The sequence below is a fragment of the Bufo gargarizans genome, chromosome 11, assembly GCF_014858855.1.
Source record: "Bufo gargarizans isolate SCDJY-AF-19 chromosome 11, ASM1485885v1, whole genome shotgun sequence".
NCBI classification, from domain to species: domain Eukaryota; kingdom Metazoa; phylum Chordata; class Amphibia; order Anura; family Bufonidae; genus Bufo; species Bufo gargarizans.
Genome location: NC_058090.1, coordinates 15573701 through 15589468, shown reverse-complemented (window position 1 = coordinate 15589468; position 15768 = coordinate 15573701). Strand labels below are relative to the sequence as shown.

General features: G+C 45.0%; 1 protein-coding gene across 1 annotated transcript in view; it reads left to right on the top strand.

Moving 5' to 3' along the window:
• EVL (Enah/Vasp-like) overlaps positions 1-15768 on the top strand; it is a 78377-nt gene that overhangs the window by 38843 nt on the left and 23766 nt on the right. The window contains 2 exon segments of the mRNA XM_044271502.1: positions 509-686; positions 12533-12605. Of these exon segments, the coding sequence (XP_044127437.1) occupies positions 509-686; positions 12533-12605 (251 nt within the window).

Sequence of the window (15768 nt, the reverse complement as noted above, 5' to 3'; positions counted from 1 at the left end):
CACCTCTCCAATCATTCATCACCAAGTCTGGGGATAGGAGGGGGGGTCCCAAAAGGGAGGGCCTGCATCTATCACACATTTGTAGCATATCCCGTGTGGAAATAGAAATACCACTTTAATGCAAACAAGGTTGTCTGTCTTGACTAACTGCAAGCAGAGATATTGAAAATGATGGCAATGGACACACAACGGATACTAGACAGTTGTAGAACTTTTTATTACACATTATTAATAAACTGCAGCATTCCAGAGAATTAGTAACACAGCGCCACACGTGTCCATAGGTTGTGCCTGGTATTGCAGCTCAGCTCTAGTCGCTTCAGTGAAGCCTTGCTGCAGTACCAGACTTAACCCGTGGATAGGAGCTGCGCTGTTTTTGGAAGAAGGCAGCCATCTTTTCCTAATCCTGGAGAGCACCTCTGTCGTTCACTGAGCCCCAGCCGGGGGCTGTAACTTTCGCTTCGGGTCGGCCGCTTCCATTGTGAGATATCCCGTTTCTTCCTTTCAGGTAGTAATAAACTATTCACTTGTGAAAGGTCTGAAATATAACCAGGCCACGCCAACCTTTCACCAATGGAGGGACGCCCGGCAGGTGTACGGCTTGAACTTTGCAAGCAAAGAAGAGGCCACCGCTTTCTCCAACGCCATGCTGTTCGCGCTCAACATCATGAACTCACAAGACGGAGGTAAAACGATGAGAAGTCGCGGTCTGTCGCGTCGACGCGGCTTCATTTACTTACCTGCGCTTTCCTTGCTGTTCTTTGCCGCAATTGTATCCAATCTGTGCAATTCTCTGGACTCCAGACTGATACATTGTATCCGAGAGGTTTGTCCTGTTGATATGCTTGGCTCACAGAGCATTGTCTAGACTGTACGCAATTTTAGCAAATCCTCAACTTTGTGAAATATGAGGTGTCTGGATGTTTTCATTCATTGACAGCAAGCGGAAGTCTAGAAATGGAAATGGTGGAGAATTAAAACACATATGACAAAGTTGCAGAAATGTTTACACAGAGATTGATTCATTTCTATGAAAAACCTCAGAGCACCTGTCAGCAGAACGAGTTATTTTGTTATGCAAATGAGAGCTTTAGTGCACTGAGGGGTGGGGCTTAGCCCTTCAGAGCTCCTCAACTTTCCAGTGCTGGCCCTGCCCTCGGTGCACTGCAGTCCTCATTTGTATAAAGCAGGGATGGCCAACCTGAGGCTCTCCAGATGTTGCAAAACTACAACTCCCAGCATGCCCAGACTGCCAACAGCTATCAGACTATAGCAGGGCATGGTGGGAATTGTAGTTTTACAACAGCTGGAGAGCCGCAGGTTGGCTATGCCTGGTATAAAGGATAAAAGTCTTTTGTCTTGGTTTCTATGCATTGAGCCTCCTGCATCAGCCGCCAGTCTCGGAGAGGCGAGTGCGAGGTATGAGGGGGTCGGTGTTACTTTTGGCAAATGTTACAGCATAAATTAGGAAATGTCACTTTAAGGCCTCCTGCACACGAACGTGTGCGCCCCGTGGTCATGCTGCGGGCCGCAATGCATGAACACCGTCCGTGGGCAGCCGCAGCGGATCGCAGAGCCATTCACTTTAATAGGTCCGTGATCCGGCCGTTGCGCAAAAAGATAGGACATGTTCTATCTTTTTGCGAAACAGAAGTACGGGACGAAACCCCACGGAAGCAGTCCGTAGTGCTTCCGTAGGGTTACGTTCCGTGCTTCCGTTCCGCGTCTCCAAATTTGCGGACCCATTTAAGTGAATTGGTCTGCATGCGTGATGTGGAATGCCCACGGAACGTCGCCCGTGTATTGCGGATCCGCAATACGGGAAGCACACGTTCGTGTGCAGGAGGCCCAAGTCAGGGGTTAGCAACCTTTTGTCACTGCAGCTGCTGTAAAAACTACAACTCCCAGCATGCACACTTGCTTGGCTGGCTCCCCTAGAAGTGAATGGAGGATTCTGGGAGTTGTAGTTTGAGAACAGCAGGAGTGCCGGAGGTTGCTGACCCCTGCTTTAAATTATTAGAATAGTCTAAGTTCTAAGACTATGTTTTCATGCAAAATTCTCTGCATTTGTGCACTAAATCCAGAACCAAAATCTGCATCTTGCAGTTTTTTATGCGGAGTTTTTGCAGATCTCATCCTTGCATTGCAAAGGGTAAAATCCCCCCAAAAAATCACAAACAATTGACTTGGTGCGGATTTCTAGATTCACCCAGCAGGTCAAGTGTGTGTGAGATTTGTCTAATCAGACGCTTTGCATTAATTGTATTAACGATACAGTATTTTTGCGCAGAGGACCATGCAGAATAATCATGCGTAACGTGTGCAGGTGGCAGAGAGGGGCTGGGGGACATTCGGCAGCTACATCTACACCTCTTCCTATGCACTAACTGCTTCTAATCTAATCTCCCCCACACAGGTAACATTTTTAGGCCTCTTGCACACGACCGTATGGCTTTTTCAGTATTTTGCGGTCTGCAAAAAAAATACGGATGACGTACAGAACAGCCGGCCACTGATAGAACAGTCCTATCCTTGTCTGTTATGCGGACAATAATAGGACATGTTCTATCTTTGAACGGAAATACAGAAACGGAAGACATACGGAGTACCTTCCTTTTCTTTTTTCATTTTTTTTTTTGCGGATCCATTCAAAATGAATAGTTCCGTATACGGAAAGCAAAAAAACGGAACGTTAACGGGGAAAAAAAAATACTCCTGTAATAACAATGTACTGACTTTATTATGAGCGCTATGAGACAGTTTTAATGCGTGGGTTAAAAAAAAAAAAAAAAAGAAGAGAAAAACTAGTAAATGAAAAATAAAAGGTAAATAAAAATTGAATCTATTATGAAAACATTATTAAATAATTTAAACAGAAATCAATACAAAATAACATTGAAAAATAAAACATTACAAAAAATACACTATATAAATCCACAGAATTAAATTATAAAAAATATTTAAAAAATAAAAAAATAAAGTAAAAAATATTTATGCAAACATTTATTTTTTTCTTTGGATTCTGGTCGTAGCCCTTCTTTTGCTGTATTTTGCCCTGACAAGTGACACGTGGTGCTGGCTATAGGCAGGCAGGGTCTGATCCTGGACAGACGGCGGCTCCTGTTTCCGCCTCCGGACTCTGCCTATGGGGATACATATATGGTCTAGCTGGACTCCTGCCCTGATTGGAGGACTCTCTGTCCAAAATATCCCTGGGAGTCTTTTGGGGGCTTAATTCTTGGCTTGTATTCAATGGACGTTTTCTGCTGGCGTTCTCCGTTCTGTGTCCATGGAAATTCTTTATTTTGCCTGAATTCTGATCCTTTATCCCCGATGAGTCATTTTGGATTTATTCTTAGTCCCGTCTCGGTGACTGACCATCCTGCCCGGCCCCCACCTTGGCTGATAATTTGCGTCATTTAATATGCTAGGTCAAAGGGGTCGACGCAAACAAATCAGCTTGGCCACTATCAGCCGGACCTGTGAGTATGCTTCATCTTAACCCCTCGATGACTGGACATTACGCTGCACACCTGACGCCTACAAACCGTCTGATGGAAAAGTCATTGTTGTGAGCTGTATGTTTGTGCTGAAGATATAGAACGCGCAGTTAAAAATACGTATTTAATGTTAAAATTCTAAATTTATACATTTTGTACATAATACATTTTCTCTTTTTTTATAAAAGTGACCGTGTTGTAAAGCTGGAAGAATATTAAGGGCGTCTTTTCCCTTTCTGTTTGGGTTCAGTCGGTTTTTGGACATTGATAATATCTTCCCGTCATGAAATACTGGAAAAACCTGACGGATCCCATTATAATCCAGTAAGATTTGTTGGGATCTGGTTAGATCGGATCGGTTATAGCTATCCTGTACAGAGACATTGACAGTAGTGTGAACAGAGCCTAGAAAATAGCAAATTAATATGTTAAATATAATAATAATAATAGTAAGTTAAATAATAAATTAAAAAACAAATACACGGTAAGTAGTAAAGCTAATTGCTAACAGGATAATGCACAATACTGTATAATTATGCATCATATTGCTAATAAGTAGAATAATCCTAAATGTATAATAGAATAATAAATATACCGGTAATTAAATTGCATAACAAGGAAGAGAATACAAATAATAATAATAAATATTAACGTATAATATAGTTGTCATTGCAACATTTTTATTATGTCATCATTCTGAGCATACATTACTATAAATGTCATTTTTGTATTATTATTATTATTAAGCCATTTACTATGTATTTTCATCAATAATCAAAACATGACGTAATGTTACATTTTCTTAGAAATTAAACATGTCATATTTCACCTGATCAAGATCTTATGCGCGCAGACATATGACATCTCCGTACCACCGCCGTACATAATACATCACTCTAGTCCAGCGGTAGGCAACCTCCTGGCACTCCAGGTGTTGTGAAACTACAACTCCCAGCATGCATACTTGCTCTGCTCTTCTCAGAACTCTCATAGAAATGAATGGAGCATGCTGGGAATTGTAGTTTCACAACAGCTGGAGCGCCGACGGTTGCTGATCCCTGCGTCTAGTTCATGGGGCTTATTATATGACAGATTCCATATGAATCCAGGAGAACAAAAATGTTTGCAATGCTCCATCAGATGCCATACACTGCAGGTATGTAGAAGACCCTTCTGTAAAGCAGCACCATATGGCGGCATATTACAGCAGCACTCCAATATATAGCTATAGGGGCGCAGTGTCTCTCTGTACAGGCTGTGTTCACACGACTGTGTCTAAGGGCTCATGCACACGGCCGTTGCAGTTTTTGCCGTTCACAAATTGCGCATCCGCGAAACACGGATATCAGCTGTGTGCATTCTGTATTTTGCAGAACATCCTGCTATATATAGAACTGTCCTATGGAATGGAACATGTTCTGTTTCTTTTGGGGGGTGCCGCGGAACGGACATACGGATGAAGAAATGAATGGTTCCGCATCCGATCCGCAAAAAATGCTGACAAGATGTGGGAAAAAAAAAAACCCACTGGTTGTGCGCATGACAATAGCTGCACAATATGTATCTGTGTAACCTGTCAATGATCCATAGAGATCAATGTTATGTGGGTGACGCAGGGCGGCCTCATAATGTTACATAATAGACTTTTTCTTCGATGTGGCGAGACCCGAGGCGTCTGCGCACCGCAGGCATGTGCTAAAAATATTCCCAATAAGCTCCGTCAAGCAGAAATAGACGCTTGTATTTAGAGCGGTGGAACGCTAGAAGAGAAAGCCTGTTTGGATTCGTAGCAAAAAGGGGCAAATGAGACGTCAGTGGATACTTGATATTTAGGGCTCATGCAGACGACCGTATGTATATTGCAGTCCGCCAAAAATACGAATGATGTCCGTGTGCATTCTGTATTTTGTGGAACGGAACAGCCGGCCCCTAATAGATGCGGATAATGTAATGCGGATAATAATAGGACATGTTCTATTTTTTTGCGTAACTGAAATACGGAAACTGAATGCACACGGACCCCTTTTGAAATGAATGGTTCCGCAAAAATAAAACTGAACGGACACGGAAATAAAATACGTTTGTGTGCATGAGGCCTAAGAGTCGTCATTTTACTTGCGCTGTTACAGCTCTGCATCCAGTGTGTCTGAAATGAAGTTACTTTGCAAATAGTCTTGATTTAATTATCTCCTACCGTTTTGTGTGTAGCCTGCAGTCCTATGTGTCTCCATGGTTACAGGCACACCCTGTGTGTAGTCGGATCCTGCAGTCCTTTATCACGCCCCTCTTCTTGATACCCTATATGTAAGAGAGGAAGGAGCGTTGTGATATCCCATGGCGCTCTTATAGGCTAGTCCAGGGCATGCTCAACCTGCGGCCCTCCAGCTGTTGCAAAACTACAACTCCCATCATTCCTGGACAGCTATCAGCCTACAAAAGGGCATGGTGGGAGTTGTAGTTTTACAACAGCTGGAGGGCCGCAGGTTGAGCGTCCCTCGGCTAGTCCCATCATGTTTGCCGCTAGGTGCCAAGAACCCGTTCAGGTTTATTCAACTACATTGTTGGGTTTTGGTCAGGGGGGGGCGAACACCAAACCCTTCGATCTATTTGATCTTTGCTATGTACCCTACTAATGGGTGGGTGTCCGTCCGGCGCCCAGGACCCCCACCGATCAGCTGTTTGAGAAGGCACCGGGGCTCACAGTAGCTCCGCGGCCTTCTCTCTGCTCACCAAGCACAGCGCCGTCCAATGTATAGTGGCTGTGCTTGGTATTGCACTAATTTACTTCTATTACTTTACTGAGAGAGTAGTGGATGCATGGAATAGCCTTTCTGCAGAAGTGGTAGCTGCAAATACAGTGGAGGAGTTTAAGCATGCATGGGATAGGCACAAGGCCATCCTTCATATAAGATAGGGCCAGGGGCTATCCATAGTATTCAGTATATTGGGCAGACTAGATGGGCCAAATGGTTCTTATCTGCCGACACATTCTATGTTTCTATGGGGCTGAGCTGCGCCTAGACCAGGTGACCGATGAACGTGACGTCATATGACCTATGAAAAGGTTTTTGCTGCAGGTAGCGGTTGCAAAAGGAGGACCCCGTCCCCCCCCCCCCCCCCCCCCAAAAAAGTAAAATATTAAAATACAACCTTCTGCAAAGGAAGATTTTTTTGATCTCAGCTCACGGGGTGGTGGATTCGTCGCGGGACCATAAGGGCTTATTCTTAACAGACTATTTAATTACCCATCCTTTGAGCAGCTCCAGTAAGAGGATCTCTTGGCCGGCATTTCCATTGCTCCTTTGTCTGGAGATCCCGATACCTCCCCAGGGACCACATTTACGGGATAATGATGGATAAACCTTATTCCGGGGATCCTCATTAGTAGATTCACTCTTAGTAAATACTTTGCATATTGGAGTAAAACGTAGCACCCATGAATCTGGCTGAGGGTCCTAATGCCAGATTAGCCAAAAATGTCCCATGGGTTGGCATTATTGGAGTCCAGCCTGGAGCCCCGCTTTGTTTTAGTTCTTACACTTACAGGGTCCCCCTACTGGTCCTGCCTCGACACACAGGAAGTGCCCACTCAGGCGTACACTGGCCGCAGTGGTCGCCCACCTCAGCCAGTGATTGGTTGAGCTGGGCATTTCCTGTGTGTTCCTGCAGGGACCAGGAAGTGCAGAGCAGCAGAGACCCGGTAAGCTACACATTGGAGGGGATCCCTGGGGTGAGTGATACTGCTTTTATTTCTTTTTGACCCATTCTGCCCCTTTAAAAAAAAAAAAAAAGTTATCCCACTGGACAACCCCTTTAATTCGCCCGTGGTTACAATTATGTCGTTGCTAACGCAGCTCTGTAGAAGCGTTGTCCGTATTTCCACAGGAGGTTCTGTTACTTCTCGTCATTCAGCCAAGATAAAATGTTTCATTAGATATCCGACTGGAATGTGGACGGACTAAGTGTCTGATGGGTCTCAATGAGATGTATGCTGGAGGCGGACAGCGGGTCATGTAAAGCATCCATAAGGGGAAGGGAAAATATCTCAATTATGGAATCTCCTCTCACCACAAGTGATGAAAGTCATGATAAGAATGGTATCCCCCCCCCCCTTACCATGTATCATCACCCTCGTCATCCATATAGCGCTTAGTTTGTACAGTGAATTTCCTTTAGTCTGTCATCTGATGGTCTGAAAGTCATAAGATTACAGGGATGTGTTCAGCATTGGCTGTCTGTGGGTAGACAGGTGCGCCCCCTAGTGGTGACGACATCTGTATAGACGGGTCTGCTTCCTAGTGGTGACGACATCTGTATAGACGGGTCTGCCCCCTAGTGGTGACGACATCTGTATAGACGGGTCTGCCCCCTAGTGGTGACGACATCTGTATAGACGGGTCTGCCCCCTAGTGGTGACGACATCTGTATAGACGGGTCTGCCCCCTAGTGGTGACGACATCTGTATAGACGGGTCTGCCCCCTAGTGGTGACGACATCTGTATAGACGGGTCTGCCCCCTAGTGGTGACGACATCTGTATAGACTGGTCTGCCCCCTAGTGGTGACGACAAACATCTCTATACAGCCAGGCCTGCCCCCTAGTGGTGACGACAAACATCTCTATACAGCCAGGCCTGCCCCCTAGTGGTGACGTCACGACAGACATCTCTATACAGCCAGGCCTGCCCCCTAGTGGTGACGACAGACATCTCTATACAGCCAGGCCTGCCCCCTAGTGGTGACAGCAGACATCTCTATACAGCCAGGCCTGCCCCCTAGTGGTGACAGCAGACATCTCTATACAGCCAGGCCTGCCCCCTCGTGGTGACAGCAGACATCTCTATACAGCCAGGCCTGCCCCCTAGTGGTGAAAACAGACATCTCTATACAGCCAGGCCTGCCCCCTAGTGGTGAAAACAGACATCTCTATACAGCCAGGCCTGCCCCCTCGTGAGGGGAGACATCTGCGTATAGACAGACCTGCCTTCTACTAGTGACAGAATGCTGCTCTGAGATTTTTACAAGGATGTATTCTTCAACATACCGAAAATTATTCTGTCTGTACCCTTATTCAGCAACCTCAACTTTTTTATTCTTTTTTGCAAAATGTAATTTATTACCCCGATTACAGTAGTGACGGGCTCTGCGCTACAGCAAGGACACTGTTTATGCCCATTACAATTACTAGTAATTAATCATCGCTCTGTGCAGACGTATTACAACAAAGCAGATGGACAATAGCCCTGAACGAACGCGGCATAAAAATAAAACCGGTCATCAAATAATAATAGACGGGAAGGAACCGAGACGGAATATTAAATTATCCCAAAAGATAAGAGGCAACAAGTAGAATGAGGAGGAGGCGGCAGATGGATAATTTAGACAATTAATATTTAATTCCGAAAATTCTTTATTTCAGAAGCGGACACCTCATGTCATATTCTGATGTGAACTGGTCGCTTTTAAAATTAATTTAAATTTTTACTATTTTGCCTCTTTATTTTATTAACTTTTTAGTTTTTGCCCAAAAATTTTTTACTGCAAAAAAAAAAAAAAAAGCCTGAATAGAATTTGTGATAAAATATTTAAGCCGAGATGCCGTCCTGCGCTGTAGTGAAGGATTTGGTTACAGCAGGCTGTAACCTGGCACTCTATGGGAGGGCAGGTAAGGAAGGGCAATGAATAGAGTCCATTGAGCATTGCTCAGAGGCCTTGTATAGCATGGTCAGCAAGGAATGGGTCCTTCACTGCTTCTGTCTGTGCCACTGCGACTGCTTCGTCCTTTGCAGAATGTCCTGTAGGTGATGGTATTTTTTTTTCTTTGCAGTTTTAGTATGTTCATTTTTTTTTTTTATTCTTTACTTTGACAGTTGCTCTTTCATTCATTTTTATTTTATGCAATTATTTTACTTCCATTCTGCTTATTTAGAAGTGATGATTCTTTATCATCATCTTACTATTCACTATTGTTTATGATTAGCATTGTTCCTGGTTGATTTGATACTTTGGAACTTTGGATTGTAAACAATGTAACAATAATCTTTGTAAATATTTAGACAATATAAGATTGTTCTTTCTGGCCGGGGGAGGGAAGAGACGCTCTGTGGGTGATCAGCGGGTCACTAGACGGCACCCTAAGTTACTTGCACATGGGTGCGGGTTACAACAGAACCTCCTCACAGAATTTCTTGTGGATTTCTCTGCGTTTCCGCACCGCACTCCGCATGCGTTACTTGAGATTTTTTTGCAGATATCACCCTTGCAAATTGTGACATTTGCACTAAAATCCACAGAAATAATTGACATGCTGAGGATTTCAAAATGGTCAATGTCCGCAACGAAAAAACAAAACATTTGTCAAATTGCATACACTTTGCTGGTACTTTATTACGTTGTGGTTTTTCTGCAGGAAAATCTCCAGAATATCAGAGGATCCTCCGGTGGGTCCCAAAGGTCCAGGAGAAAAATTGATTTGGAGCCAATAACTTGTCATTAGGGTCTATTTCTTTGAATTTGAATCAAAACCTATTAAACTTTATTGATGAAATTTGGGGGGGGGGGGGGTTGGGCCCCGAGAATAATTTCCTCTGATGGGCCCGAGAAACCCCAGTCCGACCCTGGCAATGTGTGCAGGCAGCCTGAAGGATCCCCCTCTCCGTACGATGCTGTATATTCCAGTCTAGTGGTTTACGAAGACACTTGCTTTAGAGTCGGCAGTCGCTTGACCGGAGGCAGTCTCGTGGTTTATTACATATAAGTGTTGGTTCTTTGGATATAGTTTTGTTAGTAATTAGAATACTGCACATCATACAGCAGTTAACGGGGAGAGGTAATTGGTATCTACAGAAGATCCGATCAGGATAGCGGATGTGAGCAGAAATAGATGTTAATGGATGATGCATCTCTCGCGGATGTTCCTTTACCTGCAGTCATAATCGTATGTTTTAATGGCGATATGTATAGAAATGTAGCAGAGCTGAGTTTGTTACTTAAAGGGAACCTGTCACCGGGATTTTGTGTATAGAGCTGAGGACATGGGCTGCTAGATGGCCGCTAGCACATGCGCAATACTCGGTCCCCATAGCTCTGTGTGCTTTTATTGTGTAAAAAAACCCGATTTGATACATATGCAAATTAACCTGAGATGAGTCCTGTCCCTGACTCATCTCACGTACAGGACTCATCTCAGGTTAATTTGCATATGTATCAAATCGTTTTTTTTACACAATAAAAGCACACAGAGCTATGGGGACTGAGTATTGCGCATGTGCTAGCGGCCATCTAGCAGCCCATGTACTCATTTCCTTTGTGCACTGCGATATTCTGTTTACTATTGTGGAGAGCCCACAGCGTCGGACTGGGGTTCCTAGGGCCCGCCAGTAAAATTAATTCTGGGGGCCCCACTGTGAAGCTTACACGCATATACTATACAATCTTCCCAAACTACTTAGTTTTTTTTATATGGACATAGGCAATGTACGGTATAGCATCCTAGCCATCCTATCTATATGTCAGTATACTGTGCTGAGCAGGGGACTAGGGGCCCACCTTGCTCAGGGGCCCACCGGGGGATTTGTGTTCCCCTGTGGGCCAGTCTGAGGCTGGTGATACAGGGCAATGACAAGCAATCATGTGGCCCCATAACACAGACCTACTATACCTACACACGTGCACATGGACACACCTACCCATATACACACCTGTGTGCATATACATACCTTTGTGTATATATTTATTTATTTACACACACATTTTTGCATAAACACCTGTGCACACCTGAATCTTCATATGTACACTCACACATGCAAACAGCTGTACGTATACAGTATATACATGCATCCATGTCTCCTCTACAGGGGCATGCATGTATTCAGAAACACGTGCAGGGATCCATAAGCAAAATGTTTTGACACCCCCACTGATCAGCTGAGACCACTTGCATTTACCGGAGCTCCAATGAGCAGCTTTCCAAGACACAGCGCCATCCATTGTATAGTGGCTCTGCTTGGTATTGCAGCTCCGGCCCATTCTGTGTCTAGACCAGGGTCAGCAACCTCCGGCAGTCCAGGTGTTGTGAAACTACAACTCTCGTCATAACACTTGCTTGGCTGATCTCTGAACTCCCACAGAAGTGAAAGGAGCATGCTGGGAGTTGCAGTTTCACAACAGCCAGAGGTTGCTGATCCCTGGTCTAGACTATGTGACCGATTTATCGTGACTTGGCCAAGGAAGAGAGCTGATCGGTGGGGGTGCGGGGCCGGGGACCCCCTTCCTGAGTTTAGGCCATCAATATGAACAACCCCTTTAAGGATTAAGATAATTATTTTAGAAAAAAAATAATCCGATGACGTTTCTCCTCTCGGCCTCTTTTCTTAAGAACAAGCAGAATTTCCTAGCAGATCCGGTGATTACCGGTGGGATGCCCGGCTAACTAGGGCGCCTGCTTTATATTCCGCCGCCGCAGCAGAATGGCGGGGGATATGATAAGATGTCTTATAGGAATACATGAGCGTCTGTCTCCGTCATAAAGGCTCATTTGCATATCTGCTTTGGGGGAGGGGATTATGTAAATATCATGGTAACGAGAGATGAAAATCTGTATTTATGTTCTCAGCAAATGTGCAAATTATCCAGTCTGTCATTTCCCAGCTAATAGGAAATGAATGAATCACATAGCAGCCTTAAAGGGGATTTCCACAACTTGGGGCATAGGACAAAAAAAAAAAAAAAATATTTTAGAAGAATTTTTTTTAAAAGCAGACATGCTTGTGATAAAATAATGTCACTTTTGTTCTCACCAGGGGTGAACGGCAGGCCCCCATGTACATGGCACAGCTGCACTATGGTGTCATCCATATTGGTATCGTCATGTGACCGCATCGCTAAAACCATTGGATGCATCTCCCAAATGTCCATCCGATTGTCTTGTGTAATAAACATAAAGGAGGGAGGGGCTTATGCTAATTATGGGAATGTCCAGGTGGATTGGGCGGAGCTTTAAAATCTCCCACTTACAATTGTTTTTCGCCTTAGGTCCTGCAGCTCAGCGCCAAGTCCCGAGCATCCAGAACGGACCCTCCCCGGACGAAATGGAGATCCAGAGAAGGTGAGAGGGGAAGCAGGGGCGCAGCTCACATTTTTGTTTTCGTCTCAATGTGAGCTCCTGTTCTTCAGTTCCCACTGCACCTGCACTGAATCCTTTGTCAAGCGCATGCGCAGTAGATGTCTCTAAGTGCCACCATAATTTCTCTTCTATTACTGACCTCCCTGCCCGGCCCATGCGCAGTAGATATATCTCCACCCCACCATTATTTCTCTTCTATTACTTAAGTACTGACCTCCCTGCCCGGCACATGCGCAGTAGATATATCTCCACCCCACCATTATTTCTCTTACGTAAGTACTGACCTCCCTGCCTGGCGCATGCACAGTAGATATTTCTCCACCCCACCATCATTTATCTTCTATTACATAAGTACTGACCTCCTTGCCTGGCGCATGCACAGTAGATGTCTCTCTGTGCCACCATCATTTCTCTTCTATTACGTAAGTACTGACCTCCCTGCCCGGCACATGCGCAGTTGATATATCTCCACTCCAAATTATTTATCTTCTATTACATAAGTACTGGCCTCCCTGCTCGGCACATGCGCAGTAGATATATCTCCACCCCACCATCATTTCTCTTACGCAAGTACTGACCTCCCTGCCCGGCACATGCGCAGTAGATATATCTCCACCCCACCATCATTTCTCTTCTATTATGCAAGTACTGACCTCCCTGCCTGGCGCATGCGCCGTAGAAGCAGTTCATTCTGTAGTAAAGGCTCTCTCTCCACATGGGCCGAGCCGGAACTCAGTGCTTACACAATAGAAGTGACTGCTGTGCTGAGACATATCTTATGCGCAGTGCACTGAAGAGAGGCGCTCAGAACACGCGCTGTACAAACCAAGGAACGGGAGCGCACATTGAGACAAGGATGTGAGGGGCAAGTGACCTTCCAAGGTATGACGTCACGTGGATGAGAAGTGACGCGCGATCGTGGGCAGAGAGCGGCGTCTATGGGCGCTGCAGCAGCAGGAGGTCTCAGACAGGAGGCAGAAATCAAACTAAAAGGGAAATGAGTAATGTTTGCAACTTTGTATCATATGTTTAAATAAATGTACTGTAAATAAATAAGTGTAAGAAAGTGGTTGACCCCTACAAAAGGTTCTGTAGGTGGGACAGGGCGGATATAATCGCCTACAAAGTGGTGACAAGTTGTCCTTAAAATAAATGAGACGCCGTCAGGAAGCCGGATGACAAAAGGGGTTTTAACGCGTTCAAATTTAGACTCTCCTGAGCGCTACGTGTTTTATTCCACCTACATGTCCTATAAACAGGGGCTTAGTGGAACAGAAGGATTTAAAGGGAACATGTCCATTTTTATCACTTAGGCCACTTTCACACGAGCGTTTTAGTTTTCTGGTATTGAGATCAGTCATAGGGGTTCAGTACCGGGAAAAAAAAATGAGAACAAAACTGAACTGAACAGAACAGAACTCTCCAAAATGCATTCCGTTCCATTTAGTTGTGTTCCCAGACCAGAGAGCAAACCGCAACATGTTGTAGTTTTCTTTCCGTCCTGGGATGCGGAGCAAGACGGATCCAGCACGACCCCCAATGCCAGTCAATGGGGGTGGCTCAGTTTTCTCTGCCACAATAGAAAACGGATCCGTCCACCATTGCCTTTCAATGGAGTCCAATCCGTCTTGGCAATGTTAAAGATAATACAACCGGATCCGTTCATAATGGATGCAGACGGTTGTATTATCAGTAATGGAAGCGTTTTTAGCTGAACTCTGCTGGATCCAGTAAAAACGCTAGTGTGAAAGTAGCCGTTCGCACGGGCGAGATTTCCGCGCGGGTACAATGCGTGAAGTGAATCCGGACCCATTCATTTCTATGGGGCTGTGCACATGAGGGACGATTTTCACGCATCACTTGTGCGTTGCGTTAAAATCGCAGCAAGCTCTATATTCTGCGTTTTCCACGCAACGCAGGACCCATAGAAGTGAATGGGGCTGCGTGAAAATCGGAAGCAAGTGCGGATGCGGTGCGATTTTCATGCACTGTTGCTAGGAGACGATCGGGATGGAGACCCGATCATTATTATTTTTTCTTATGACATCGTTATAAGGGAAAATAATAGCATTCTGAATACAGAATGCTTAGTACTATAGCGCTGGAGGGGTTAAAAAAAATAATAATTTAACTCTCCTTAGTCCACTTGCTCGCGCAGCCGGCATCTCTTCTGTCTTCTTTGCTGTGTGCAGGAAAAGGACCTGTGGTGACGTCACTCCGGTCATCACATGGTCCGTCACCATGGTAAAAGATCATGTGATGACCGGAGTGATGACCATGTTATAAGGCAGGGATGGCCAACCTGAGGCTCTCCAGATGTTGCAAAACTACAACTCCCAGCATGCCCAGACTGCCAACAGCTATCAGCCTACAGCAGGGCATGGTGGGAATTGTAGTTTTACAACAGCTGGAGAGCCACAGGTTGGCCATGCCTGTTATAAGGGAAAATAATACAATCTACAGAACACCGATCCCAAGCCCGAAGTTCGGGTTTGGGTACCAAAAATGGCGATTTTTCTCACGATTTTTCTCAACGCATTAAAATGTTTTGCACTCGCGCGGAAAAATCGCGCATGTTCCCGCAACGCCCGTGTGAAAGAGGCCTGACTCAGAGCCTTTCACACCAACAGGCAAATGACAGCGCCAGGTATATCCAAAATGAACATGGCGCCATAAGTGCCCATGCTTTCCTCTGTAATCCCTGCCCAGCGTCTCTCACCCTTCGCATAGGTTGCATGCCTCCCAAATGTCCCTCTTTTTGACCCAGGGAATTAATACATTTACTAAATTGCAACTAATAGTAAACGATGTGTACGGCTCCTACCTGCATACTAAACCATCGATTCTTTATTTGGACCTGAAAATATCTAGAATCCAATGATTTATGAGCTAATAATATTTTAATGAATTTTAGTGCAAAAAAATAAATAAATAATTGTCCCGGGGTCTCCACCTGCTGTAATAAAGGACCTCACCTTACTGATCCCCAGCGGCTGTGGGCGGAGTCAGGGGCGTGGCCTAGTATGAAACCAATTGCTGCGATGCGCGCCGCATATATTGTCCCATATATTGAGGTATGAGATTTCAGTCTCTGTGGCGCTGAAATCTCACACGTGTGGCATCCCAGGATTGAATGGCGCATGCG